This window comes from Symphalangus syndactylus, chromosome 15 (genome assembly GCF_028878055.3).
Source record: "Symphalangus syndactylus isolate Jambi chromosome 15, NHGRI_mSymSyn1-v2.1_pri, whole genome shotgun sequence".
Classification (NCBI taxonomy): Eukaryota; Metazoa; Chordata; class Mammalia; order Primates; family Hylobatidae; genus Symphalangus; species Symphalangus syndactylus.
The window spans coordinates 98,406,497-98,434,429 of NC_072437.2; the positions used below are offsets into that span (position 1 = coordinate 98,406,497).

Consider the following 27,933-nt stretch of genomic DNA (forward strand, 5'->3'; position numbering starts at 1 on the left):
CATTATTTCAGAGAGCCTTATTAAAATTGTAACTTCAACCAGAACCTTCTTTGGAAGCTGCTCTTTCACTCTTGAGACATATTCCTAGGTAAGAGGAAAGGTAAGAGTCCCATGTGGATATGTGTCCTTCTCTTTCCTCATTTAATAAACAGCCTAATTGGAGTCTTCAGTCTCTGGCTTTTACTTTGAATAGAAGCTGAATCACATAAACACTTTAATCAGGGGATTTCAATGTCATCATGGAGCAGGCATGAATTTTCTAGGTAATAATGAGGAAGAAACATTTTCCCGAGAAAAGCTACTTTGTGTGTGCCTTGGTGTTTTTAATTTAGATGAGTCTCCGCTGTTTGGCTTTTTTTTTTTTTCTAAAAATGAGAACATTCTTCACTGAAATTATATATTCCTCAGAGACAGATGCCAACCAGACATTCCATAAAGAAGGGCTTTTTTTAAAAGATGGAGTTTGGCCATATCTTTACACTGGAAACAGGAACCCCCACAAATCCACAGCTGCAAAAGGCAAGTCATCCATAGTCACATAGAAATTTAGACGTTAACTGCAGCTACGTGGCCGGGCCTGCCTGTTTGGAAGCAGGAATGGGCCGCTGGGAATGCCGCGGGAGTGGAGAGGCCGAGCTGCAGGCAGCAGAAGTGCTGGTGTCCTGTCTCCTGAAATGCTCTTGGCTGGGATGCTAGTCTTCCAGTGAGGTGTACAGCTAAGCTCGAGAATACTCCTCCACCTGACTCTTACAGAGGCAGGGAAGGTCATCTAAAATCCTTAAAGGATCCCTTTTCTCTTCTGCAAAACAGTTAGAAACTGTATTGTGGGAGGGTAGGGGTGATGTCATTTCTCCCAGTGCTTTGGAAGTGGCATTTCATGTATAAGAAAGGTGTATGGCTAGCCAGGCATGAAAAAGCCTTCATCATCATCATCACCTACTTGTGGACTTTTCACTTTCTTCCTTGTGTCAGTCCACAAAAATCTACAGGATTAAACACAATTGCCATGAAGACAATAAATAAATTGTGGACTTCAGTACAGATGGCAAGAACCATGCCTCTTATAAAAACAATACACGCAGTGAATTGGATGTATTGCTGAGGAAACGTGATACCCTTGCAGGTCTCAGGCCAAGGGCTAGAGGCTCACCTAGGCTCCAGTTTGTCTCTGAATACCTCTGAAAAGTGAGGAGTAGCAGTCCAGTGCCAGATTACCTGGATTCAAGTCCTGCCTCTGCTATTTCTGTGTGGCTTTGGGCAAGTGCCAAGCCCTTCAATTTCTGCATCTGTGACACGGAGTTAAGGACAAGGAATAGTGCCTGGCGGGGAGGAAGCCCTGTGTTAGCTTTTGCTCTCTCTACAAACTGCTGAGCCAGCACCTGCAACCCTTTCATAGGTCCGGCAGTCGCAAGGTACAATAATTGTGACCCCAGACAGTTTAGCTACTTGGGGATGACTTTCTGCAGAATTAAATAAGGCTGGGACTCTGCAGATTGGAGGTGGGGATTCTATTTCTATTTCTTGGATGGCTTAACATGGGGACATACCTAGAGGAAATGCTGCTGCCTTATTTTTCTTCCAAATAAATAAATTCTGAAGTTGCCTGAAGCTTTTCACGGGGTGCTCGATTCTCGAGTCTCCTTTTCTATTTGTGATCATTTGGCCTAGTCTTAGCTCCTATTCATTTTTTTTTTCTATTTTTTCACAGTAAGATAAAGGATTAAATAAAGCCTATGGCTTGTGTAAGAGGAAGATCACAGAAACGGGTATCACAACACAGTCTCTCCTGAGTGGTTGCTTCAATCTGGCCATGGATTCTGGTCATTATTGAGATTCATAAGTAGGTGGAGACCACATGTCAGCATTATTTATTTGAAAATTCAGGCCATGACTCTCTAATTTACAATGTGAAAAGCAATATTTTGTTCAAGTGCATGCATTCTGAGGCCTATAGCTAAGCAGGGGCTTTAAGGGTGTGTGCCACTAGATGCGATATAAAGACTACATTAAGGTCAGAAAAACGAAGTGACCAATTTACAGAGGAGCTTTTGTGAAGGTAACGCACAAAGAACCAAACAAATGTTATTCAAGCCCATCTCGCCTGTGGGTTTTGAAAAGCTGGTGACAGGGGAAAAATCCAATCACTCCACTGTGTGGAAACAACTCATGTCATTAGTTTTTGGCATTTTCTTTTATGATGCAGTGCAGCTAATGGTCGGTATAGGCAGCTGTATAGACCAGCCATTTGAGGACCCACACTTTAGACACACAGGCCTGGCTGTGTTCAGTTTAATAAGAACCATGTGTTCCAATCAAAATAACATCTGACCCTCATGCTTCAAATAGTATGTATGCTTCTCAAGGGGTCTATTCAGTCAGACAGCTGTTGGGAGGTTTATTCCCACATTTTTAATTTGTCTTTGGCCTGGACAAACTGCTCATGTTTTAATATTTCTCTGGATATTGTTTTTCACTATTTTACCTCCTCAGCTTAAATCTTTGGTTCCCAGCTCAAATCCCAAATTGTTTTTAAGGTGAGGTCCAGCAAAATTCATTTGATTTTTTTTTTGGTGTTATTTTAGAGCAGAAATTCAGATTAAAGTTATTTTTAAAGATTAGGTTACTAAGGAGTAACTTAAAATCCTTTGGCTTTAATCATTTCTCTGTGTAGACCAGGATAAAAACACTTCCTTTTTTTTTTTGAGGCGGAGTCTCTCTCTGTCAGGCTGGAGTGCAGTGGCATGATCTCAGCGCACTGCAACCTCCGCCTCCCGGGTTCAAGTGATTCTCCTGCCTCAGCCTCCTGAGTAGCTGGGACTACAGGCATGTGCCACCATGCCCAGCTAATTTTTGTATTTTTAGTAGAGACAGGTTTCACCATGTTAGTCAGGCTGGTCTCGAACTCCTGACCTCAGATGATCCACCTGTCTTGGGATCCCAAAGTGCTGGGATTACAGGTGTGAGCCACCACAACTGGCCAAGAACACTTTCTTTTGATTCAAAGATGTTTTCTCTGATCCTTCAAAATACACAGAGGCTTGAGTTGCTACGTAGTGGAGATGTTAAATGAAAAAAGTAGTTAAGGATCCTAATTCTGAATTTCCTTAAAAGAATCAATCCGGTGAAAAAGAGAGGCTGCACAGCACTTTGGCTAGGAGCCTTGGTTTTGGAGTCAGACACCTCCGAGGTAGAGACCCTGCTCCGCCGCTAGCTGCAAGATCGTGGGCCATGACCTAGCCTGTTCAAGATTTACCTTCCTTATATAGAAAACAGAGAAGCCTCATCTCAACGGATTAAACGAGATAACGTGTGGTAAGTACATAATTTAGTTCCTAGAAAACAGTACATATTCAATAAAGTACAGCTTTATTTCAAAACTCAAATCTCTAGTCTTATCCATAAAGAGGACGCAGCACGTGGCAAGCCCTGTGATGGGGAGGGAGCTTAGTGACTTTTCGGACTGAACCAAATTCCTTGTGGCTAGAGAGAAGTGCACGGTGGGGAGAACGGTGGAAGATGAGCCAGAGGTCAGGATCTTGTCACACTGTCCCCGGGCCCCCTCATACATTACCAACTGAATCTGCCTGATAGTGGAGGCATCTTGACACGTGCATGAAATAAAACACTACTGGAAAAAATGAGCCAGAAGTCACTCACCATGGACCCCCAGATCCTTTCTGAACTTTTAATCTACTCACTGCTGTGAAGCATTTGAGTCTAATAAGGGGTTGACATTTACAACAGACACTTCTGAAAGATCACCATAAAGCACTGAGATATTTTACATCTTTACGCAAACCCTCTAATAAAAAAAGAAAGCAAAATGAAATGGTAAAACAAATAGATTTCAGTCTTAGTTTATAATAGACTTATTTAGGTGGTTATGATGAAATGGGACATGGAGAATACACATAGATGGTCAGGCATTTCAAAATTTTGCTTAGGTTCATGTTGCTTTTTTGTTTTTGGAGACAGGGTCTCACTGTGTCACCTAGGCTGAAGTGCAGTGGCATGATCATGGCTCACTGCAGCCTCAACCTTCTGGGTTCAAGCAATGCCCCCAACTCAGCCTCTCAATAGCTGGGACTACAGGCACAAGCCACTGTGCCCAGCTAATTTATTATTATTATTTTTTTGTAGACACAAGGGTCTCACTATGTTGCTCAGATTGGTCTCAAACTCCTGGCATTCACTGGCATAGCCACATTCTTACTAAGATGTGGGCACTTACCTTTTTCCTTTGGCAATTCACATCAAGTTTCATTGAGGCACACTTGTTCAACGTATTTAGTCGTCTAAAAGGAAAGAAAAATGTGATGATTACTTTCACTAATGAATTTAAATCTCTCCAGTTTGATAATCCTCCTTTATTTCCAGTAAAGTTGAAATTGCAGGAACAACCAATTATGTCCCAAGACAGCACTGCACCCACAGAAGGTATGCTATAAAGTAGTTCCCATTTGTGCTCCAGCCTCCTGACCTGCGAGGACTCTACCACTAAGCCTACCAATCCCTGCCTTTTCCCTAATCTAAACCCAGCCCTTTTCTGGCTTCTCTTTCCACTGTTCTCGGAATCCATGGCCGATCATTTTAGCCATACTTTCACTAACCCCTCCAATCATTTGCCACCTTGACCTTGCATCAAGTCTATCCTGTTAACCTCCAAATATGGATCAACACAACCATGTATCTTCTCTCCTGATCTCAGATGGTTGGGTATAGGTGGAAAATAACTCACATTACAGTGCTGAATTATACACGCTATAGGCTAACTATGTCGCTCCAAAACGCATATATTGAAGCCCTCCATTCACATATGTGAATGCCCAACATGATTGATTTGGAGTAAATAAGTGATTAAGGGTAAAGGAGTCACCAGGGAGGAGCTCTGATCCCAGAGGATTAGTGTCCTTGTAAGAAGAGATACCAGAGAGCTCCCTCCCTCTCTCTGCATGTGAGGACACAGTGAGAAGGCAGACATCTACAGGTCACAGGACCTTACCAGGAGCCAAACCCTGCCAGCACCTTGATCTTGAACTTTCCAGCCTCCGGAACTGTGAGAAAATAAATTTCTGTTGTTTAAGCCACTCGGTCATGACGTTCCATCATCGCAACATATGCTAATAAATACATTTTGATTTTCACCCTCAGCTGGACTCTCAAAGATGTTACCCAGCATTTCTTTCATTTCATTGGGATTACAGGCATGAGCCACTGTGCCCAGACCCTCTTTATGACTTCTATCATCCATAGATTAGTTTTGCTTCTTCTCGGTCATTGTGTAAGTAGAATTATATAGTATGTATTTTTTGAGTGACTGTTTTTTCATTCAACACAACGTTTGTGAGATTGACTCATGTTGTTGAGTATACCAGTAATCATTCAGCTTAGTTGCTGAGTATGAAGACACACAATTGGGTTACCTATTCTCTTGCTGATGGACATTTGAGCTGTTTCCAGTCGTTTCTTTTATTTGTTTGTTTGTTTGTTCGAGACGGAGTCTCACTCTGTGGTCCAGGCTGGAGTGCAGTGTCACAATCTCGGCTCACTGCAACCTCTGACTCCCAGGCTCAAGCAATTCTCCTGCCTCAGCCTCCTGAGTAGCTGGGACTACAGGTGCACACCACCACACAGGCTAATTTTTGTATTTTTAATAGAGATGGGGTTTCACCATGTTGGCCAGGATGGTCTCGATCTCCTGACCTCGTGATCCACCCACCTCGGCCTCCCAAAGTGCTGGGATTACAGGCGTGAGCCACTGCGCCCAGCTCGTTTCCAGTTTTGACCAATGAATTTCTAACCATCAAATTCAATGACTTCTTTTTAGCAAAGACCTATTAATAGCAATAGTAACAAATTAGTACCCATCATTCCTTGAAATTCTTTTCATCCTTGACATTCAAGATTATGAATTATCTCATCTCTCTGGACACTATCTCCTTCCTGCCACCAAGCAGTGCTTGCCTCTTAACTATTAATTTTTTTTGTTAGAATTCAGACTGAGGTCCATCCTTTTTTACTCTCCATGGCCTTACTGAAGAATCTTAACATAAATTAGACTCGAATGATACCCAGTCCTCTGTCTCCAGCCCAGGCATCTCATTTGAGGCCAGAGTCACATTTTGCATTCTCTTCAAAACCTGTTTCTCCTACTTACTGTCTTGTCTTGACTAAGAGCATCACCAATGGGCCACCCAAACTAGAAAATAATGTCATCTTGAGGCTCTACTCCTTCACAATCTACATTCATTGATCACCAAATCCTGTCAATTATACCTCTATGATGTCTTTGAAGTCTTGCCTCTCCTTTGGCCCTAATTCAGTCTCCTGTCACTGTTTATCAAGAGTCAGGCATCAGCCTCCTAATTGGTTTCACTACCAGTTCTAAAACTTTACACTGAAACCAGTTCTATTACTCAACTTTTTCTCACGTCGCTCACTGACTGAAATATGTTTAAAGACTCTCTTCATTTTCAGCCATCTCCAATGTACCCTCTGACTACACATTCATTAGTGTCAGATATACCAGGCAATGCTGAGTTGGAAGCTCATCATCTCGTCTGAGACCATCTTTGGCAGGTTCTCAGCCTGTCTCTTTGGTCTGTTCCACATGTGTTAGCATGTCTACCTAAGAGCGGGTGTGAAGTGAGAAAAAAATGGTTGATACTGCACATTTGGTGGCTCTGTAACAGGTTTGTTTAGGGAAGGATTGCCTGTTATTTATCAAATGAACTTATCTAGTGAACTTGTTCTTCCATTATGGTTTGGAAGCACAAACAAAACACTCCATTCTGCTTTTCTGTGGAAAAGCTTTTGATCTATGACATACACACAAGACATCAAAGGATTCATCTTCTATATACCACAGACTCGAATATGCTTTATACTTTCTGACACATGTAGGAAGTTTATTTGTTATTTTCTAAAGCTGAAGACTCTAAGTAGATTTGACTTTGTAGCTCTGGGTCCTTTTATTGCCCCTAAACTCAGATGTTTGCCTGTACCTTACAAATTGCTTCTCTACTTGGAGAAAGTAGTTGCAAAACATGTATTTGATAAAGGACTCATATACAGAACACCTAAAGAATTCTTAAACTCAGTAACAAGTCAAACAACCTGATTTTTCAAATGGGCAGAATATTCGAACAGATACTTCTAAGAGAAGACATGAAAAGATGTTCAATATCATCAGTCATGAAAGAAATGCAAATTAAAATCATAACGAGACACCACTACACAACAGAATGCCTAAAGTAAAAACGCTGACAACATTAAGTATTAGCAAGGATTCAGAACTACTGAAACTTCCAAAAGGGTACCGTCTCTTTGGAAAACAGTTTGGCAGTCTCTTATAAAATTAGATATATTTTTAGCACTTGATCTAGCAATTCCACTCTCAGCTACTTATGCAAGATAAAAGAAATCATATGTCCACAAAAAGATTTATACTTTTTATAATTTTTTTTTTTTGCTGTAAAAAGGTTTGTACTTGAATATTCCTAGCAGCTTTAATCATAAGATAGCCAAAAAGTAGAAATGGCCCAAATGTCCATCAGCTGGTAAATGGATATAAAAATTGTGGTATATCCATACAATGGAATACTCAACAATTCAAGGCACTAACTATTGATACATACAACACTATGCATGAATCTCAGAGTCATTATGCTAAGTAAAAGAACCTAGACGCAAAGAGCATACACTACAGGATTCCACTCATCAAAAAAATTTCAGGCAAGACAAAACTATAGTAACAGGAAACAGATGAGTGGTTGCCAAATGCCGGCACTGGGGGACTTTTTGAGGTCACAAAAATGTTCTGTGTCATGGCTGGGCATGGTGGCTCATGCCTGTCGTCCCAGAACTTTGGGAGGCCAAGGTGGGCAGATCGCTTGAGCCCAGGAGTTTGAGACCAGCCTGGGCAACATGGAGAGGCCCTGTCGCTACAAAAAATATGTATAAAAATTAAGCCGGGTGTGGTGGCTTACGCCTGTAATCCCAGCACTTTGGGAGGCCGAGGCGGGTGGATCACCTGAGGTCAGGAGTTCAAGACCAGCCTGACCAACATGGTAAAACCCCATTTCTACTAAAAATACAAAATTAGCCAGGTGTGGTGGCACATGCCTGTAATCCCAGCTACTCAGGACGCTGAGGCAGGAGAATTGCTTGAACCCGGGAGGTGGAGGTTGCAGCGAGCGGAGATCGCGCCATTGCACTACAGCCTGGGTGACAGAGTGAAACTCCATCTCAAAAAAAAAAAAAAAAAAAATTAGCTGGGCATGATGGCACGTGCCTGTAGTCCTAGCTACATAGGAGGCTGAAGTGAGAGGATCGCTTGAGCCTGGGAGGTCAAGGCTGCAGTGAGCTGAGACCACGCCACTGCACTCCAGCCTGGATGACACAGTAGGACCCTGTAGCTGAAAAAATAAAGTTTTATGTCATGATTGTGGTGATAGTTACATAACTGTACATTTCACAAAATTAATCAAATTGTATACTTTGGTGATTTTTTTGAATATAAATTATATTTAGATAAAGCTGAATAAAAAATAATGCAAGCGAGTGACATCAGTGAAAAAGGTTAAGTAAAAACCTCGAAAACCCCACATCTTCATAAAATCAACAAAAGTACTGGCAAATATTATCAAAATCGACTTTTTAAGAAAGCTGTAAATTGATATGGGCTTTCAACAAACTAAGTAACACTAAGTGTCTATTTAAGAAAAATGGTTAAACATATGTAAGGACAGTGAGCTTTGTGACATTCAAACCCACCCTATTCCTATGCCCTTTTCCCCAGCTTTTCAGGAGCTTTGAAAATCAACAGCATCACCGTCAAAGCAGCTGTGAAAACTAGTAGCCTTGCATCCACTGGAGAGGGAAGAATGTGTTTGAGCTTCCCCAAAACTCCATTACTAAAGAATTGTCATTATCTGAGCTGTCTGGGAATTCCCTGAAAACCCCCATTCACAGGGCTTATCTTTATTTAACCTGACTCAAATCATCACTGAAACTAGCTTATACCCAGGGTGTTTGTCAAAGACAGTCGGTAGTAATTAGTGAACATGGCAGTTGCCTGAAATGGTAATAACAGTTCAGCCAAACAAGATGCTAACCAAAAAGCTTAAAAAGAATAGCTGGGAGAATGAGATGTCCATACGGGACTTAGAAAAGTTCCAATGTATTCCTAGGAATCTAGAAGGCCAAGTATATGTGCAGAACTGTGTGTATACCCAGGAAAGACCTGAGCTGGCCCTAATCTTCCACCTTTAGCTGACCTTGATGATCTGCACAAGCAGGAAGTCAAGGCTAAGGCAGAGTTATCAACTGCCTGCTGGAGCGTTGAAGCCATATTGTAACATGCACAAAGAGCCCGTCAGCAAAGACTTAGGGATTGGTTGAAGGTATCTAAGACATTTGCTGATTACTAAATTAACTGAGTAGATACTTCAGTGGATACAAGAAGGGATACAGACTTTGGAGAATTAGTTCCAGATATTCATTAAACAGATAGCAACAATAACCACCCTGGGAAGAGAAGATCTGATTTCGAGAGGTGCCATATTACAATATTTAAAATGTCCAGTTTTAAACAAACAAACAAACAAAAAACCAAAACAGTGGATATCAGCAAATTGATTCTAAAATTTATATAAAGGAACAGCAGACTCAGAATAACCAACACAATAATGAAGGGGCAAAACTGGAGGACTGACACTATCCAAATTCAAGACTTCCTATGAAGCCATAGTAACCATGATAGTATGGTACTGGTGAAAGAATAGACAAAGAGATAAATGGAGCAGAATGAGGAACCCAAAACAGACTCACACAAATAGAGTCAACTTACATTTATAAAGGGGCAAAGGCAATACAATGGATAAAAGGTAGTCTTTCAACAAATGCTGTTGCAACAAGTGGATATTCAAATGCAAAAAAAAATTTAGTCTATACACAGACCTTATACTATCACAAAAATTAATTCAAAATGAATCATAGACCTAAGTGTAAACACAAAGCTATACAATTCCAAAAAGATAACACAGGAGAAAATCTAGGTGACTTTGAATAAAGTGATGACGTTTTAGATTCAACACCACAGGCCTGGTCCATAAAAGAAATAACTGATAAACCAGACTTCATTAAAATTCAATACTTCTACTTAGTTCTTTCAGAGAAAAACACTTTCAAGAGAAAGAGAAGACAAGCTACATACAGGGAGAGCATATTTGCAAAAGATATCTCTGTTAAAGGACTATTAGCTAAAATATATAAAGAACCCTTAAAACTCAACAATAAGGAAACAAACAGCCCAATTAAAAAAAGGGCAAAACATCTGAAGGGACACCTCACTAAAGGAGATGAACATATGGTAAACAAGCCTTTAAAAAGGTGTTCAACATCACATGTCATTAGGGAATTGCAAACTAAAACATCCATGAGATACCACCACATACCTAAGGTAAAAATCTAAAACACTGACAACACTAAATGCTGATGGGAATGTGGAGCAACAGAAACTCTCATTCGTTGCTTTTGGGAATGACAAATGGTATGGCCACTTTGGAAGACAGTGGGCAGTTTCTTACTGCCAAACACACTTTTATCATATACTCGAGCAATTGCTCTTCTAGGCATTTACTCAAATGAATGGAAAACTTACATCCACGTGAAAACCTGCACATCGGTATTTATAGTAGCTTTTTCATAATTTTCAAAACTTTAAAACAACTGAGATGTCAGGTGAATGGATAAACTGTGGTCCATGAGGGCAATAGAATGTTATTCACCAGTAAAAAGAGGTGAGCCATCAAGCCATGAAAAGACACGGAAGAAACTGAAGTACATATTCCTAAGTGAAAGAAGCCAATATGAGAAGGCTATATCCTCTATGATCCCAATTATATGGCATTCTAAAAGAGGCAAAACTATGGAGATAGTGAAAAGATCAGTGGTTGCCAGGGGTTGGGGAGAGGAGGAGTGGAAAGGTGGAACACAGAGGATTTTTAGGGCAATGCAGCTACTCTCTATGATCCTATAACAGTGGATGCATTTGCCAAAACCCACAGAATATATATAACACCAAGTGTGAACCCTAATGTACACTACGGAGAATTTGGGTGATGATGATATGTCAATGGAGGTTCATTGATTCTAGAAAATATACCAGTCTGGTGGGGGATGTTGACAGTGAGGGGGCGGGGGGTGTGCCTGTGTGGGAACAGGCTATATATGAAAACTCTCTGTAGTTTCTGCTCAGTTTTGTTGTGAACCTAAAAATTCTCTAAGAAACAAAGTCAATTTTTAAAAATGAAGTCTTTTTTTATTCATTTAAAACAATTTCATTTTTTAGACTTTGAAATTACTGATGTAAAATTATCTATATGTCTTCTGTTCTTGGTTTACTTGCTCACTAGTTGCCATTCCTACTAACAAAGTCATCATCCTTGAAGACATCTTAGACATTTCAGGTAGATTTCAAACAACCATCCAAATCTTCCTTCTGAATCTTGCCACAAGCCAAAGGGGAAAACAGTCTATGGTTGTCTGAAACTGGGTACATATTTCCCATCATGGTATAGCATTGGCCTGTGATTTGGCTTACACAAGGTAAAATAAACAATGGCTAGATTCTGTAAGAATACAAATTGGATGAAACATATCCCTGACAGATGCAAACGCCTCTTTAAGATCTGACTGCCTCAAGTGAAAGAATATGTCGCAGTGGAAGTATCCATCACACTTTATCAAAACCACTGCAAAGTTCTCGTGTAAGTGAAGCCAATCTGCATTTAGGACAAATATTTAGCCCGAGTATCTGCTTCCGTTTAACTTAATCATAAGTACTATAAAATCCTTCAGATAATCCGAGTTCGTCTAATACTAGCTGCTTGGAAAACTCCTGCATGGATGAAAATTTCAATTATAGAATGTATTTGCGGCATGAACAGTGTGTCCTCCATTGGATTAGAGCCTTGATTGAGACAGGGACCATAATTTATTCTTCTTCTAATCCCCATAAATCCTAGAAGGAAGTTTTATACGTGATAGGCTTGGTAGGCTTTTCTTTTTGAACTGAGGATGCTTTGTTTACATAGGTCCAATCAGTGATTGACTTTAAGTAGTTACAATAGACCTTGTATAGTCAGGAGAGCAGAATTATTCTCCACCACTGAGTATGACAGGCTATGAGTTGCATTTATTTGCATTCTTAATGCCTAGTACAGGCCGTGGCTCAGAGCCAATCCATTCAGCTAATGTTTGCTAAGGAAACATTAGATCCTGGACAACGCTAGGGACCACTTGGACTGATGCTTTTATTTTCAGATGAGAAGATAAAGTCTCTGAGGGGACCATATGCTCAAGGCAGCCACACATTAGTGAGCAGCCAAGCTAGAACTTCTTTTTGCCAAGTGATTTATCTGCTCCTGTCTACTTAAGAAAAATTATAGGAGGGCCTGGGAAATGAGAGCTTATGTCATGTACCCAGCACAGGCTATTCAATAAACAGTTGTTTCCATCCCCTCTCTACTTTCTCCATGGGAAGAGAAAACCCATGGCACATGATGAAGCCTGTCCTCTTCATGTTTTGAGCAAACTGGATTCATGTGTTAACCTAAACACAGCAGTTTGACCCTTTCAGAAGACAATAGTACTGTTGCCACAACCTGTTAATTTTTACTGTTGCCTTCAGAATCCTTGAGAAGGGCTAAAACGCTAGCAAATGGGAAATAGTAGTCTCATTTTAAGAGTGAAACTTGAGGTTCTAATGGGAAAGTCAACAAGAAGAGAAGAAGCCAAGATTCGTTCATCCGACAGTGCGCTGTGTACCAGGAATAAGTTAGGTGCTGGGAATACAGTATTTAAAAAGATATGGTCCCTGCCCTTGAGAATCTCATGGGCCCATGTGGGATAGAAACATGATTAAAAAGAGAAGAAGCTACTCACTTTCTGAGAGCATAGGGACAACACCTCCCAGAGGAGGTAATATTTGAGCATACATATGATGGATTAAGAGAAATTTACTGCCTAGGCAAGGAGAATTACAGGAAAAAAAATAGGCACAAAATAGCAGGGTATAATCCAGGAATTGCAAATATATGAAAAGGGGTGTTAGTCTGTTTTCATTGCTATTAAGGAATACCTGAGACTGGGTTGATTTATAAAGAAAAGAAGTTTAATTTGGTTCATGGCTCTGCAGGCTGTACAAGAAGCACGGTGTTGGCCTCTGCTTCTGGTGAGGCCTCAGGAATCTAACCATGACAGCAGAAGGTGAAGAGGGAGCGTGCATACCACACGGTGAGAGCAGGAGGGAGAGATAGAAAAGGGGGAGGTTCCAGGCTCTTTTAAATAACTAGATCTCACGTGAACTAACCGAGAGAGAATTCAACACCAGGAAGATGACACTAACCCTTTCATGAGGGATCTGCCTTCATGAGCCAACACCTCCCACCAGGCCCCAACTCCAACAGTGGGAATTGAATTCCAATGTGAGATTTGGAGGGGACAGACATTCAAACCATATCGAGGGATAAGCCTGGACAAGCAGGCAGGGGCTAGATCACAAAGGATTCAAATGAAGATGTTAGGAGCAATCCGGTGCAATGAGGAGCTATTGAAGGATTTAGACAGGAGCGTAACATAGATTTGTATGTTAGAAATGTAACTGGCAGCAGGATGGAGAAGGAACTAAAGAGAAACAATTACAACATGGTTCTAATAGTCCAGGGGAGAGATGGCAGAGAGATGCAAAAAGGGAGTGAGAATGGGATGTCTGGGTGAAGACAGAGACTCGGCCATTGGTTGATGTGGAAGCTGCAGAGAGGCAGAAACAGAAGATGACTCCCAGATTTCAGACTTTCCTGAACATGCTGTTAAACACAGAGAACAGGGAACTAGGGAAGTCGACAGGGAGGTAGGATATGGGGGAGATCATGAGCTCATGTTTGGATATGTTAAATTTCAGGGGCCCTGTCACATTCAGACCCACTTGGGAATGATTCACATATGGATGATATACACAGAAGATACATAATAATTAAAGTCAATCATCCAGGGGAAATTCAGAACTCTGGAGAATTCCAGTAGTTAAGGCATGGGCCAAGGAAGGGAGCCAGGTTCAGGGAAGGCACAGTCAGAGATGCAGGAGTCGACGACAACTAGCTGAAGATGGTGTCCTAGGAACCTGGAATTGAGATAGAATGGGAGTGGTGAGTGGCTCCTCCTTCACATGTTTTTTCCACTTTTTTCTTCTTCTCTTCTCAAAACCCATGCTACTACTTTGCTGACACTATACCTGCTAACCCCGAGGCTTCAGTCATACAAAAAAAAAAAAAAAAAAATAGCCATTCTTCTGCGCTCTTATAAAGTTTTACCCTGCCTTTTACTTAAAGAATTCCAGGAACTGGCCTTGGGAAACCCAACACTGAACCAAGGTTGCAGTGTCCCACCTCAGAAAGGAATGCGGAACAACTAATGTACAGCCTCGTTGCCTCCAGCCAGACCTCAAGGTGGCCCATTACTCAAGATAACCATCGTGACCTACTCATCCCCTACCCATCATGGGCTTTGCCCAGCCCAGCCCACATACCTCCTTCGATGTCAATTCTCTGCCTAATAAAATAATCCCTCCCAGCTCTTTTTGGGGAACTAGCTGGAGGATCCTTGGGACTCTGCTCTCTCCCTTGTGCTCCAGCACAAGCCCTGAAATAAAAGCCTAGTCTGGGAGATCTGCCTGGCCCTGTGTTAATTCCCATATTACACGGGGAGCCAAAAAGCCCGTGGCCTATAACAGAATGAGCATTAAAAAAAGGAGGGAGTAATTGGGTGGCTGTATCAAATCTTTAAGAGAGAGTAAGTGATAAAGCCGAAAAACACTTTCTGGATTGAACAGTTCATGAGGGCAGTATTAGGAAAGGCATGGACATTCTTTCAAAATGTCTAGCTAAGAAGGAGGATGATTTAGGTTATTTTGAGGAGAAAGTGAAGAATTTACCACCACATAGTCTTCTCTAACATGAAGATGCAATAAAGTAATTTGAGAACTGACAGGCTGTTTTTATCCAGGTTCCAGTTCAATTTAACAAATGTTTATGGAAGTCCTGCTCAGTACAAGGCCATGTGACACCAAGCACCCATGATATACCACTGACTAAGATGCCGTCCCCACTGTTGAGCACTTGGAAGTTGGTAGAAAGTCCCTTGCATGGTCAGCAGACCATAATGGAAGTAAGGCGGTGGTCAGCAGAAAATTGAGCTGTGCACGGACTTCCTGGGCACACAGGAAAAGAGCCAGAGAGGGATGCCCAGGGCCTGGGAGGATGGCCAGGAGTGCAGGAACAGAGGGACCAGGAAGAAGGACCAGAGAAACGCTGGGCAACTGTGTGCCAGGAGGGATGTTAAGCAGCCTGTGTGCCCTGAGTATTGCAGGGTGGCTGGGAGGTGCCCGGGCCCAGGCCAGCAGGGGCCTTTGACTCCCGCTGAACCAGAAGCCTGGGGAGACACCCAGCGGCCCTCTGCCTACAGATGTATGGGAAACAATAGGACTCTCTCCTTTGTAGTTTAGATTCCCATTTGACATCTAAACTGTCAGACTTTAGACTGGTCATGAAGTCTCTCGTGCTGATTTAATGACCAGTTTCCTGAGATACTTCTAATATTCCTGCCAAAGGCTTGAGAGAAATAATAACCGGGGGCATGATGAGTTCAACTCTTACAGACAATTCTGATTAAAGCCTAGCAGCCTGAACTTCTCACCCAGGCTCCTATGTATATCCTAGCCCTGCCTGCTGGGGAGTGTTCTGGGTGGGGCCCTCCAAGACATTCAGGAACCTAAGTCACTGAGGATGTGTTCTTAACCTAGGGATCAAAGGCAAGTCAGGGAGCAGCTCTTCCTCCTCGGGCTATAGCTGCAGGGCATGGGAAAGGTCTCCATGCTGGCAGACTGTTGGAAAACGCAGATTCTGGAGAGCCAGAGGTGGATACACTAATGCCAAAGAGGCAATTCTGGTATTTAACTCCATGAGGGTGGGGCCTTTCAACAATTACAGGCCATCCACAGGGAGGGTGTCAGGCACACTGGGAGCAGGGGGCAGGAAAAAGAAAGAGGACAGTCAGAAGTCAGCAGGTGGTGTCACCGTGCCACCACGCAGCCAGGGAAGGCCACAACTCTGCTCAGCTTTTCCCTCTGATGTTCTGCCAAGTGGTCAGGCTGCAGCAGGAATACTGACCTCTGTTCCAGCCCATAAACCCCAAAACAACTGTCCCTGGACATTAGTTGAGGCGTCGAAGAAAAGCAGTTAAACATTGAGGGCTCTAGCTGTACAAAGAAAATTAAGTATATGTATGCTGTCCAGGGACATGATATCTATGTGGAACTGTGTGAATTTCATTTAGCTTGTGCAAGAAAATAAATGTAAATAAGCTATGTGCTTTAATCATCAGGACTTCAAGGAAGAGCACAGGCTCTCTTGGCTATTTAATAAAAAATGATGGCCAAAGCGGCCCAGGGGAAAGAACTTAACACACACACACAAAAGTCCAGGTTTTCTTGGACCTGTTTAGTTTGTGGAATTTCAGACCAATTTTATATTCACACGTGCTTGTATTGGAAAATCTAGTGGGGTGTCTTTAGCTTTTTATTATAACTGTTAACAACAATTGCATCAGATCCAGATAATTTTTCTAGTGAGAACTGGTCCAGGTTCAAGTGAGGGTCATGACTAGCGATTTCTGAGAGAGGGTCAAGAACTGAAGGCTGAGCAAAGCAGCCTGGCAGGAACTGGCTGCTCAGGAGCCCACCCCTCACTCACACTGAGGGGGCTTCTTTCCTTCCCCTTCCCCTGCCTGCCCGTAGAGAGGATTCCCCGGCATCCACTCTTAGTCCTCTCCTCACTGTCTCAGCTGTCCCTGGGTGACCTCATGTACTCTCAGGGCCTTCCTCCTCACACGCTAGTGACTTCACATCTCCATCCCCAGCTCGGGGCCGGGCACCCTACTGCACACTGGACATTGGCACCTCACCCACCCAACACCTAAGCCCACCCTATCTTCCCTCCTGACTCGCTCCTCCTTCATGGTTGTTCCCCACCTTAGGGAAGGGTATCTCTACCACCCAGCTGCTCAAACCAGGAGGATTCTGCTCACCCTCAATTCTGAACAACACCTGTTATTCATAGGCTTTTATGAAAATTAAGTGAGATCAACATAAAGAGCTTAGCACACAACTTCATGCATAATGAACTCACTAAATGTTAGCCATTAGCATCTGGCAAGGCAAGGCATTTTTTTAAAACATTGCTAGTGTTTTTAATAATGCAATACAAACACCTAAAATATATAGAGAGAAGTGAATAACAAGAATATAAAGTCTCTCTCTTTCCCTCAATCTCTTCTCTGATTTTGTATCTTCTTACACATTCTTCCTGAAAGCTTAGGCATATAAAAGTCATCCTGAGTACCTGGTTGAAAAAGGTCACAAAAGAGGCCATTAAAAAATATATAAAATCATTTTTTATACAAAATAATATATACTAGCAAAATCCCCTATCTTTGAACCTATTATGTCTCTTCCTGACTATACCTCAAGCCTGTCCCCAAACTCTATAGACTAGTGAGGCAGACAGCTAGCCAGAGAACAGACGTGATTACTTGCAGGAAGCTAAAGGCAATACACATAGGGCCAAACAGGTTAATACAAGAATCCACTTCCTAGTGGAAAGGAATGGTTACAACAGGCTGTACCAATAAAGACAGACAGCAGCCATCCTGCTTTAGGCACAGATAAGAATGTAACAAAGAAGAAACTGGCCACAATGGGTTAAATGCAATAGATACATGCTACAATTAATTAGTATATATTTAAAAACACAAATTATGCAAATGAATGACTGCCAACCCTTGGCTGCATTATGCCCCCATTACCATAAAATTTCCATGGGGAAGGGCATCCCACTCCTATCACTCACCTAACGCCATGGCGGTTCCGGATTAACAATACTTAGTCAATAAAAGGGTGGCACTCCAATTCCGAAAACTGCCCATCAATTTCCTGGAAAACCCATTCCCTTAGTATAGAATATTCCATGCCTTCATTACACCTATTCATCTAGTACGTGAGCCCTGGCCATGTTGGGTGCGGCTCCTTCTTTTGAGCATGTCCCCGTTCCTCTCGAGTGTGTTCTTGCTTTTGCGCTACAATAAATCTGCTACATTTTCACTTTGGTCTTGCTTTCAAATTCTTTTGTGTGGCAAAGACAGGAACCTGAAATGGCTACACTGGCAACACTAAGATTGCAGTGGGGTTCGTAGTGTGGGGTGGGGAAGGGGGAAGATGCCTTTTCTGCACATTAATTTAGTTTTTTTTTAAAAAAAACTAAAAGTTCAAACGAGCCCATCCAAATGTGATGTGTTCTTGTCTGGGTAATTCCTGCTACCACTTATTCGCTGTTAGTGGGCACATTCTTTTACCCCTCTGTTTCTCAGTTTCCTCCTCTGTAAAGGGGGAATGATGTTAAGAGCCCATCTTTACAGACAAGAATGCTGAAGAGCTTAAAATCAAAAGGAGCCTATCTTATAGTGTTACCATGAGAATTTAATGAGTAAATATTTGTAATATGCTTAAATGCAGTGCCTGGTATATAATAAGCACTTTGTAAGTGTTTTAAAGAAATAAAATAACTATTTATTGGGATCTGTATTTATTTATAGACTCAAGATTTTAAAGGTGGAAGTGACTGTGGTGATCACGTAACCCCCATATCCTTCTCCCTATGACTTGCCCAAGAACTCAGTTAATTGTCACTTATTATTTATTATATGACATAATAATTTGAAATGTAATACTGTACATTTTCTGTGATAAATATTCTAAAAGGAAAAATATTTAAAATATCAATATTCATAAAGACTTTAATTATTTAATATTATTAATGTTATTTAACATACTCAAATCAAGTATGGGCCTTTGTATGTATAGAGAAATTGTAGATACCATTTTTGTCAACACTACCTTCCAAGCCCCACCCCTGCCCCATGTGAAAATCATTATTTATTATCCTTTTAAATACTAAGGGCAATGATACCTATACTGTATAATCCTAACCAATTCCTTAGCTCTATCAAACAAGGTGAATGCCCTTGTTTTGCATGTGCTATAATTAATTAATATTTATTAAAAAACACAAATTATGCAAATGGCTTACTGGCCTAACATTGAATTAGAAATTCAGAGATGGCCAGGCATGGTTGCTCATGCCTGTAATCCTAGCATTTTGTGAGGCCGAGTCGGGAGAATCACTTGAGGTCACAAGTTCGAAACCAGCCTGGCCAACATGGAGAAACCCCATCTCTAATAAAAATACAAAAAATGCAGCTGGGCGTGGTGGTGGGTGCCTGTAATCCCAGATAGTTGGGAGGCTGAGGCAGTAGAATTGCTTGAACTTGTGAGGTGGAGGTTGTAGTGAGCTGAGATTGCACCACTGCACTCCAGCCTGGGTGACAGAGTGAGACTCTGTCTAAAAACAAACAAACAAAAAAAGAAATTCAGAGATCATCTTGAGCATCAGGGCTGTATGTCGCAGCCTGAGCAAATACTGCAAACCAAAATGCAAATTTCACATAGTACTTCTCCTTTAAAATAGTTCAGTCAGGAGCTTTGGTTTACTGCAATTTGTCCTAAAGGTTACAAACTCTGTGAACTATTTTAACACCTTGGCTATCCCTACATTCTGATAAAGTTACAGTTTCAGTGAGCTCACCTAGGTACTTAGATTTCCAAGTAGCTTCTCATGACTCACAGGAGAAAATAATTTTCAATTAAGAATTCAATAAAAAACATCAGAATACAATTACAACTGTGGTGGTTACAATAATAAAAACGGCACTTTCCTGACTTACAGGGACAAACATTTATGGAGTGTCTACTATGCAGCCTTGCTGGAGCAACAGTGAGACATGGTTGTCATTCTGGAGGTCACACCTTCTGCAAAGACAGCAAACATGTCTAGTTTCTGGGGCCTAAAATGAGAGCTAGAGAGAAAGAGAGAGAGAGAGAGCAAGAGAAAGCTACACATTTACATATTCAGAGCCTCAGAGCCAGGCCTTGGTCCTCCCTGCCAGACGTATCCTTAGTACAATATATATTTCCAAGCCAATCAAAAAAGGTAACACTGTTTAACAACTCTTCAAGAGTAAATTGGGACCTAGGGCATTCACTATCTATCTACACAGGAGAGATGCTTGCAGAACACCAAAGGTGAGTGGAATTCTTGTCATGGCTAACACTTGCGGGAGCGTTTTGACTCTCCCGTCTTCATTTGTCTACCTGGCAGAAGCTGCCTGCCCTCCGGCTGTGATTCGGTTTATGATCTGCACTAGCTCAGCATTTCAAATACATACATGAAATGTAGAGCCCACAAAGCTTTAAAAATAAAACAAGAGACCAGCTCCATCTCTGTGTCTTTGGTGCACAAGGAAGAAAACAAAGAAAATCACAACCCCTCACTGCATCCATCATGACTTACCATGGCAGTGGTTGAGGGTCTAGTTAACCACTCATCAATCTCAAAGTTTTAAAAGTGCTGCCATTCCCCTCGGACTGGAGATCTTCCTTCTGCCTGCTTTCTGCTTTTGCAAAGCTGGAAATCTGTGTCTTGGTGGATCTCAAGAGGAAGGGAAAGAAACTCCACACTTCTTTGTAGCCAAGCCACCTCCATCTGTCTACCTCCTCTGCTTCTTCCTTTGATCCACCCCGGGTATGACAACTCCTTTGGCCTCTGTTCTACACACAGCTCCTACGCCCCGAGAATCTCAGTTCGCACACCTCCAGCCAAATGTTTTTCTTGCTTCATAATATTTTTGGAGACATAGCTGCCATAAGAATTATTCCAGTTATAACAACTTCCTGCCACTCTAACCATTTTTATACAAGCCGGGCCCTTATCAGGAGCACTGTGGTGTCTAGCACTGCAGCCCTATTCCACGGTGATGTGGTAATGCCTTTGTGGGTATGTACGGACGAATCCTGCTACGGGCTATATCATGACAGGTCATGTGCTCTACAAGAGAAGACTTCCTGATTTTTCTGGATGACACTAGTATTATTATCTTGAACTTTATATCTCTAAATGATTTCACATTAATTGTACTTGCTCATCCCTATGATATGTCTGAAAGACGTTTTCTGTTGTTAAAGCATAGACTTTGATGGAAAAGCCCATAACGTAGGCAAGGCATCTCAGATCACATGCAGCAGCAAGTGGATAAGGATTCAACACCCACATGTTTGAGATTCAAAGCTTGGCCTGCTAAGCCACCTATATCATCCTGTAAATAGAACTCCATAATCAGAGACAATCTTTGTCCTTGCAATCCTGATTTTAAAATATGCAATAGAATTTTTATTCTTGGTTTAAAATGTATCTTTTTCATTAACATTATAGACATAAAATCTTCAGGAAACTACTACAAAGCTACTAGAACTCATGAGTGAGTTTTAGAAAGATTGCAGGATACAAAGACAATATACAAAAAATTGTATACTGGCAATGGGCAACTGAAGACAAACATTAAAACACTGTGTCATTTACAGTAACATCACAAACATGAAATTCTTAGATACTATCAATATGAACCACTCATATGCTTAAAACTACAAATCACTCTTGAAAAAAAATCAAAGGAGACCTAAATAGAGACATATACTGTGTTTATTAACACAAAGACTAAATATTGTTGAGATATCAATTCTGAACAAACTGATACAGAGATTCCACAAATCCAAATCAAAACCCCTTTAGGATTTTTAAAATAAATATCAATAAACTCTTTGTAAAATGTATATGGAAAGTCAGAGGCACTAGAACAGCCAAAGCAGACAAAGAAGAACAAAGTTAAAGAACTCAGACTATTGCATTCCAGGACTTACCTAAGCAATCAAGACAGCGTCACATTGATGAAAGAACAGACACATAGATAAATAGGGTCAGAATAAAGAGTCTAGAAATAGACTTATACATACATGGTCAAAGGCAATTCAGTAAAGACAGTATAGCCTTTTCAATATTGATCTGAAATGATTGGACATTGATATGCAAAAAGTAAATCTTGACTCATACCTTGTACTTTCTACAAAAATAAACTAAAAATGGATCATAGACCTAAATATAAAACACAAATCTATGAAACTTCCAGAAGAAAACATAGGGTAAATAGTTGTGACCTTATGTTAGGCAAAGATTTCTTAGATATGACATTAAAAGCATAAACGAAAATAGGTAAAATTGGACTTCAGAAAAATTAAAAACTTTTATTCTGTGAAAGACACTGTTAAGAGACTGAAAATGCAAGCTACAGCCTGGCAGAAAATATTTACAAAACACATTTCTGACAAAGGACCTATATCTAGGACATACCCAAACTCTCAAAACTCAACAATAAGAAAAACAATACAATTAAAAATGGTCAAAAGAGTTGAATAGATATTTTATAAAAGAAGATGAATGGATGGTAAGTAAGCACATGTTGAATGTTATTAGTCATTAAGAAAGTGCAAATGAATTAATACCAGACACCTATTAAAATGTCTAAAAGCAAAACAAAAACTGACAACACTAAGTACTAACAAAGATGTGGAGCAGTACGGACTCTCAAACTTTTGTCAATGGGAGTACAAGATAGTATTTCACTTTGGAAAAATTTGGTAGCTAATTATAAAGTTAAAATAAACTTATCATATAGACCCCACGATCCCATTCCTAGGATTTTACATCAAAGAAATAAAAACTTAAATGCTCATACAAAAACTTGAATATGAATGTTTACAGTGGGTTTATAATCACCCAAACTGGCAACAACCAAATGTTCTTCAACTGGCAAATGGATGAACAACTGTAGGGCAACCATACAACGGAAGACTATTCAGAAATGGAAAGCAATGAACTATTAAAACACATAGCAACATAAATGAATTTTTATTATTTTATAACAAGTGAAAGAAGCCATACTAAAAAGGCTACATGCTGTTTGATTTCATTTGTATGATATTTTGGCAAGACTATAGGTACAAAAAATAAATCAGTGGTTTGCTAGAGTTTGGGAGTAGGAGTAGAAGCTGCTGACAAGAGGAATACGGAAATTTTGGGAGTGATGATACTGTTTTATATGTTTTTTTTTTTTTGGAGACAGAGTCCTGCTCTATTACCTAGGCTGGAGTGCAGTGGGACAACCCTGGCTCACTGCAACCTCTGCCTTTTGGGCTCAAGCGATCCTCCCATCCCAGCCTCCCAAGTAGCTAGAACTACAGATGTGTGCCACCATGCCCAGCTAATTTTTGTATTTTTGGTAGGGATGGTGTCTCACTGTGTTGCCCAGGCTGGTCTCAAACTCCTGGGCCCAAGAGATCCACCCACCTCAGCCTCCCAAAGTGTTGGGATTACAGGCATGAGCCACAACACCTGGTCTGCTCTATATGTTGAGTGTGGTGGTGGTTATAACAACTTGGAGGCATTTGTCAATGCTCAAAGATCTATTCACTGAAAATAGTCAAAAGGCCCTTCTTACATGGCAGTGACAAGAGAAAATGAGGAAGATGCAAAAGCGGAAACCCCTGATAAAACCATCAGATCTTTTGAGACTTACTCACTACCACAAGAACAGTATGGGGGAAACCACCCCCATGATTCAAATTATCTCCCACCAGGTCCCTCCTATAACATGTGGGAATTATGGGAATACAATTCAAGATGAGATTTGGGTGGGGACACAGGGCCAAACCATATCATTCCACCTCTTGCCCCTCCAAATCTCATGTCCTCACATTTCAAAACCAATCATGCCTTCCCAACAGTCCCCCAAAGTCTTAACTCATTTCAGTATTAACCCAAAAGTTCACAGTCCAAAGTCTCATATGAGACAAGGCAAGTCCCTTCTGCCTATAAGCCTGTAAAATCAAAAGCAAGCCAGTTACTTCCTAGATATAATGGGGGTACATGTATTGGGTAAATACACCCATTCCAAATGGGAGAAATTGGCCAAAACAAAGGGGTTACAGGGACCATGCAAGTCCAAAATCCAGTGGGGGAGTCAAATTCTAAAGCTCCAAAATGATCTCCTTTGACTCCATGTCTCACATCCAGGTCACCCTGATGCAAGAAGTGGGTTCTCATGGTCTTGGGCAGCTCCACCCCTATGGCTTTGCAGGGTATAGCCCCCCTCCTGGCTTTTATGGGCTGGCGTTAAGTGTCTGTGGCTTTTCCAGTTGCACAGTGCAAGCTGTCAGTGGATCTACCATTCTGGGGTCTGGAGGATGGTGGCTCTCTTCTCACAGCTCCACTAGGCAGTGCCCCAGTAGGGACTCTGTGGGGGCTCCAACCCCACATTTCCCTTCTGCATTGCCCTAGCAGAGGTTCTCCAGGAGAGCCCCTCCCCTGTAGCCAACTTTTGCCTGGGCATCCAGGTGTTTCCACACATCTTCTGCGATCTAGATGGAGGTTCCCAAACCTCAACTCTTGACTTCTGTGCACCCGCAGGCTCAACACCATGTGGAAGCTACCAAGGTTTGGGGCTTGCACCCTCTGAAACCATGGGCCAAGCTGTACCTTGGCCTCTTCCTTTTAGCAATGGCTGGAGCAGCCAAGACACAGGGCACCAAGTGCCTAGGCTGCAAACAGATGAGGACCCTGGGCCTGGCCCATGAAACCAGTTTTTCCTCCTAGGCTTCCAGATCTATGATGGGAGGGACTGCAGTGAAGACCTATGACATGTCCTGGAGACATTTTCCCCACTGTCTTGGGGATTACCATTTGGCTCCTGGTTACTTATGCAAATTTCTTCAGCCAGCTTGAAGTTCTCCTCAAAAAATGTGTTTTTCTTTTCTACTGCATCGTCAGGCTACAAATTTTCTGAACTTTTATGCTCTGTTTCCTTTTTAAAATGGAATGCCTTTAACAGCACCCAAGTCACCTCTTGAATGCTTTGTTTGCTGCTTAGAAATTTCTTCTGCCAGATACCCTAAATCGTCTCTCTCAAGGGCAGGAGCAAAATGCCACCAGTCTCTTTGCTAAAACATAATAAGAGTCACCTTTGCTCCTGTTCCCAAGAAGTTCCTCATCTCCATCTGAGACCACCTCAACCTGGACTTTATTATTCATATCACTATTGGCATTTTTTTTTTTTGAAAGCCATTCAACAAGTTTCTAGGAGGTTCCAAACTTTCCCACATTTTCCTGTCTTCTTCTGAGCCTTCCACACTCTTCCAACTTCTGCCTGATACCCAGTTGCAAAGTTGGATCCACATTTTCAGGTATCTTTTCAGCAACACCCCACTCCTGGTACCAATTTACTGTATTAGTCCATTTTCACACTGCTGATAAAGACATACCCAAGACTGGGAAGAAAAAGAGGTTTAATTGGACTTACAGTTCCACATGGCTGGGGAGGCCTCAGAATCATGGCGGGAGGCAAAAGGCCCTTCTTACATGGTGATGGCAAGAGAAAATGAGGAAGATGCAAAAGCGGAAAGATCTGATAAAACCATCAGATCTCATGAGACATATTCACTACAATGAGAACAGTATGGAGGAAACCACCCCCAGGATTCAAGTTATCTCCCACTGGGTCCCTCCAGTAACACGTGGGAATTATGGGAATACAATTCAAGATAAGATTTGGGTAGGAACACAGAGCCAAACCATATCAATATGTTATACCTCAGCTGGGCTCAGTGGCTCACACCTGTAATCCCAGCACTTTGGGAGGCTGAGATGAGTGGATCACTTGAGGCCAGGAGGAGTTTGAGACCAGCCTGGCCAACATGGTGAAACCCCGTCTCTACTAAAAATGCAAAAATTAGCCAGGTGTAGTGGCATGTGCCTGTAGTCCCAGCTACTCCAGAGGCTATGGCAGGAGAATCATTTGAACCCAGGAGGTAAAGCTTGCAGTGAACTGAGATTGCACCACTGCACTCCAGCCTGGGAACAGAACAAGACTCTGTCTCAAAAAAAAAAAAAATATATATATATATGTATATATATATGTTATACCTCAACTTAATGAAAACGTTTCAAAAATTCAATGGGAAAAAATAATATATAATTTTTCAAATGTTAAATAAAAGCCAACTAGCAAAAAATACGTGGTTAAAACTGAGAGAGAAAACTCAGGACGAAGTGCCAGCTGCATGGCTCTGAGTGGAGTGAATGCTTATGAGGAGGAATCTGTTCCTGCTTGGTGTGTACCTTAGACATACAGAAGAGGAAACACTGTTTTTCCAATTCATTACCTTTACAGAATCACAACCAAATCATCCATTCACTTCATAAGCTCTCATAAATGGCATTTTGAGTTTGTTTGTTTTCTCGTCCAAATAGCTTGGTCCTGTCATTTATGATTTGAAGAGTTCTTTGCTCTTCCACCCATGTAAGCAAGCCCATAGTCTTATTTTCTTGAACATTCAGAGATCATTTCTTAACACAAATCTATTTTCTCTTCATATAGAAAACACAGAGTGACTGGTTTGTGACACAAAAATATATTATGTATATATGTCTGAAGATTCAGCAAGCCTAGAATTAGGTAATTTACACACTAATGTGCGTTGATCTCTCCTGTCTTTGTAAGTTTTGCTAATCATTACTTTCCCTTTAAACTACTACATTATTTATGTCAAATGCAGAATATACTAGAAAAAACATTGGATTTAGCATTAGGAATACTGGGTTTTAAGGTCATTTTGGCCCTAAACCAGCTGTATGGCCTTGGTAAAATGACTCATCTCCCATAACTAATCCTTATCTTCAGCTCTGACCTCCCTTCAGGGCTTTAGTTATGAAACTTCAAATTCCTACAGACACACACCACCTCTCAGGCAGCATTTAATTCTTCAGGATTATAGCTTCTCCTGGATCTTTTATTATTACCCAAATTATAATTGTTATTTGTTCAGGTATTCATACCTCATTTCTTCAGCTGAGTTTCTTCAACAAGATAATACATTGTTTTAAGGGGAAGAAATTATCCATATATACATCTTTGTCTCCTTATACTATCTATCACAACATAATAGCTTAAATAGGCCAGTTTGGTGCTACAATTACTTGAGTTTTTACATACGAGTTTGAGGAGATAATCACACTTGACTTTGCAAAAAATACAGTCAAGTTTGACATACTCGTAGTTTTTCAGAGCCTTCCCTGACCACACGTGCTGAGCCTGCTCATGTCGCTTCCCTTCACTGACCCATCCATGCCCCCCGATCACCGTCTACATCCCCATGTTGTTTTAGCTTGGCCATGGCATTTACACTCTCTGAAATAAACTTCCCCCTCCTTCTTCCTTTTTCTCACTCTCTCTCTCTCCTTTCTCTGTCATTTTCCTAATCTAGTGTCCAAAGGCCCCTACTAGGATTTAAGCTCCTTGAAAACACAAACTGATCATGCTCATTAAAAGTAGTACATTTAGAACCTGCACCTGGGTCAGGCACACGGTAGGCACTCAATTAATACTTGCCGAATAGCTGAACTCGCCCTTCAGTATAGTGATGCCTGCTGCAGACCGAACAGTGGAAAGAAACAAAAATACTTCACATGGTTTACCTGCAAAGAGGTTCTACAAGGTCCTTTTCAAGGAAATCATGATCATTCTTGACAGCCACAATGTTGATGGGAAATTGCGAATCTGAGAGAGAAAGAGAGACAAAGAAGTTGATGTACTTTGTTTTATCTGAATGAGCACCAACATATTCAGACCTTTAAGGTCTGTAAAAGCCACTGATTTTAATAGCAGTGACTGCCCATCATCATTGCTGGGAATGTTTAAGAGAGCAAACAATTGCTATCACTGTAAATGCTTTTCGGAGTACAATATAAGTGTGAAATATGAGGATAGTAAAGTGCTTGACCTTGGATGGGATTGAACACTAAGTGCCTGCATTTTTCT

General features: G+C 41.3%; 1 protein-coding gene across 5 annotated transcripts in view; it reads right to left on the reverse strand.

The window, feature by feature from the left end:
• Nucleotides 1-27,933, reverse strand: part of STARD13 (StAR related lipid transfer domain containing 13) — a 562,325-nt gene that overhangs the window by 35,958 nt on the left and 498,434 nt on the right. For all 5 annotated transcript variants that reach the window (XM_055244120.2, XM_063619303.1, XM_055244119.2 and 2 more), the window contains 2 exons: nucleotides 27,591-27,672; nucleotides 4,232-4,295 (listed from right to left, as the gene is read on the reverse strand). In XM_055244120.2, the coding sequence (XP_055100095.2) occupies nucleotides 4,232-4,295; nucleotides 27,591-27,672 (146 nt within the window). The remainder of the gene's footprint in view (nucleotides 1-4,231; nucleotides 4,296-27,590; nucleotides 27,673-27,933) is intronic.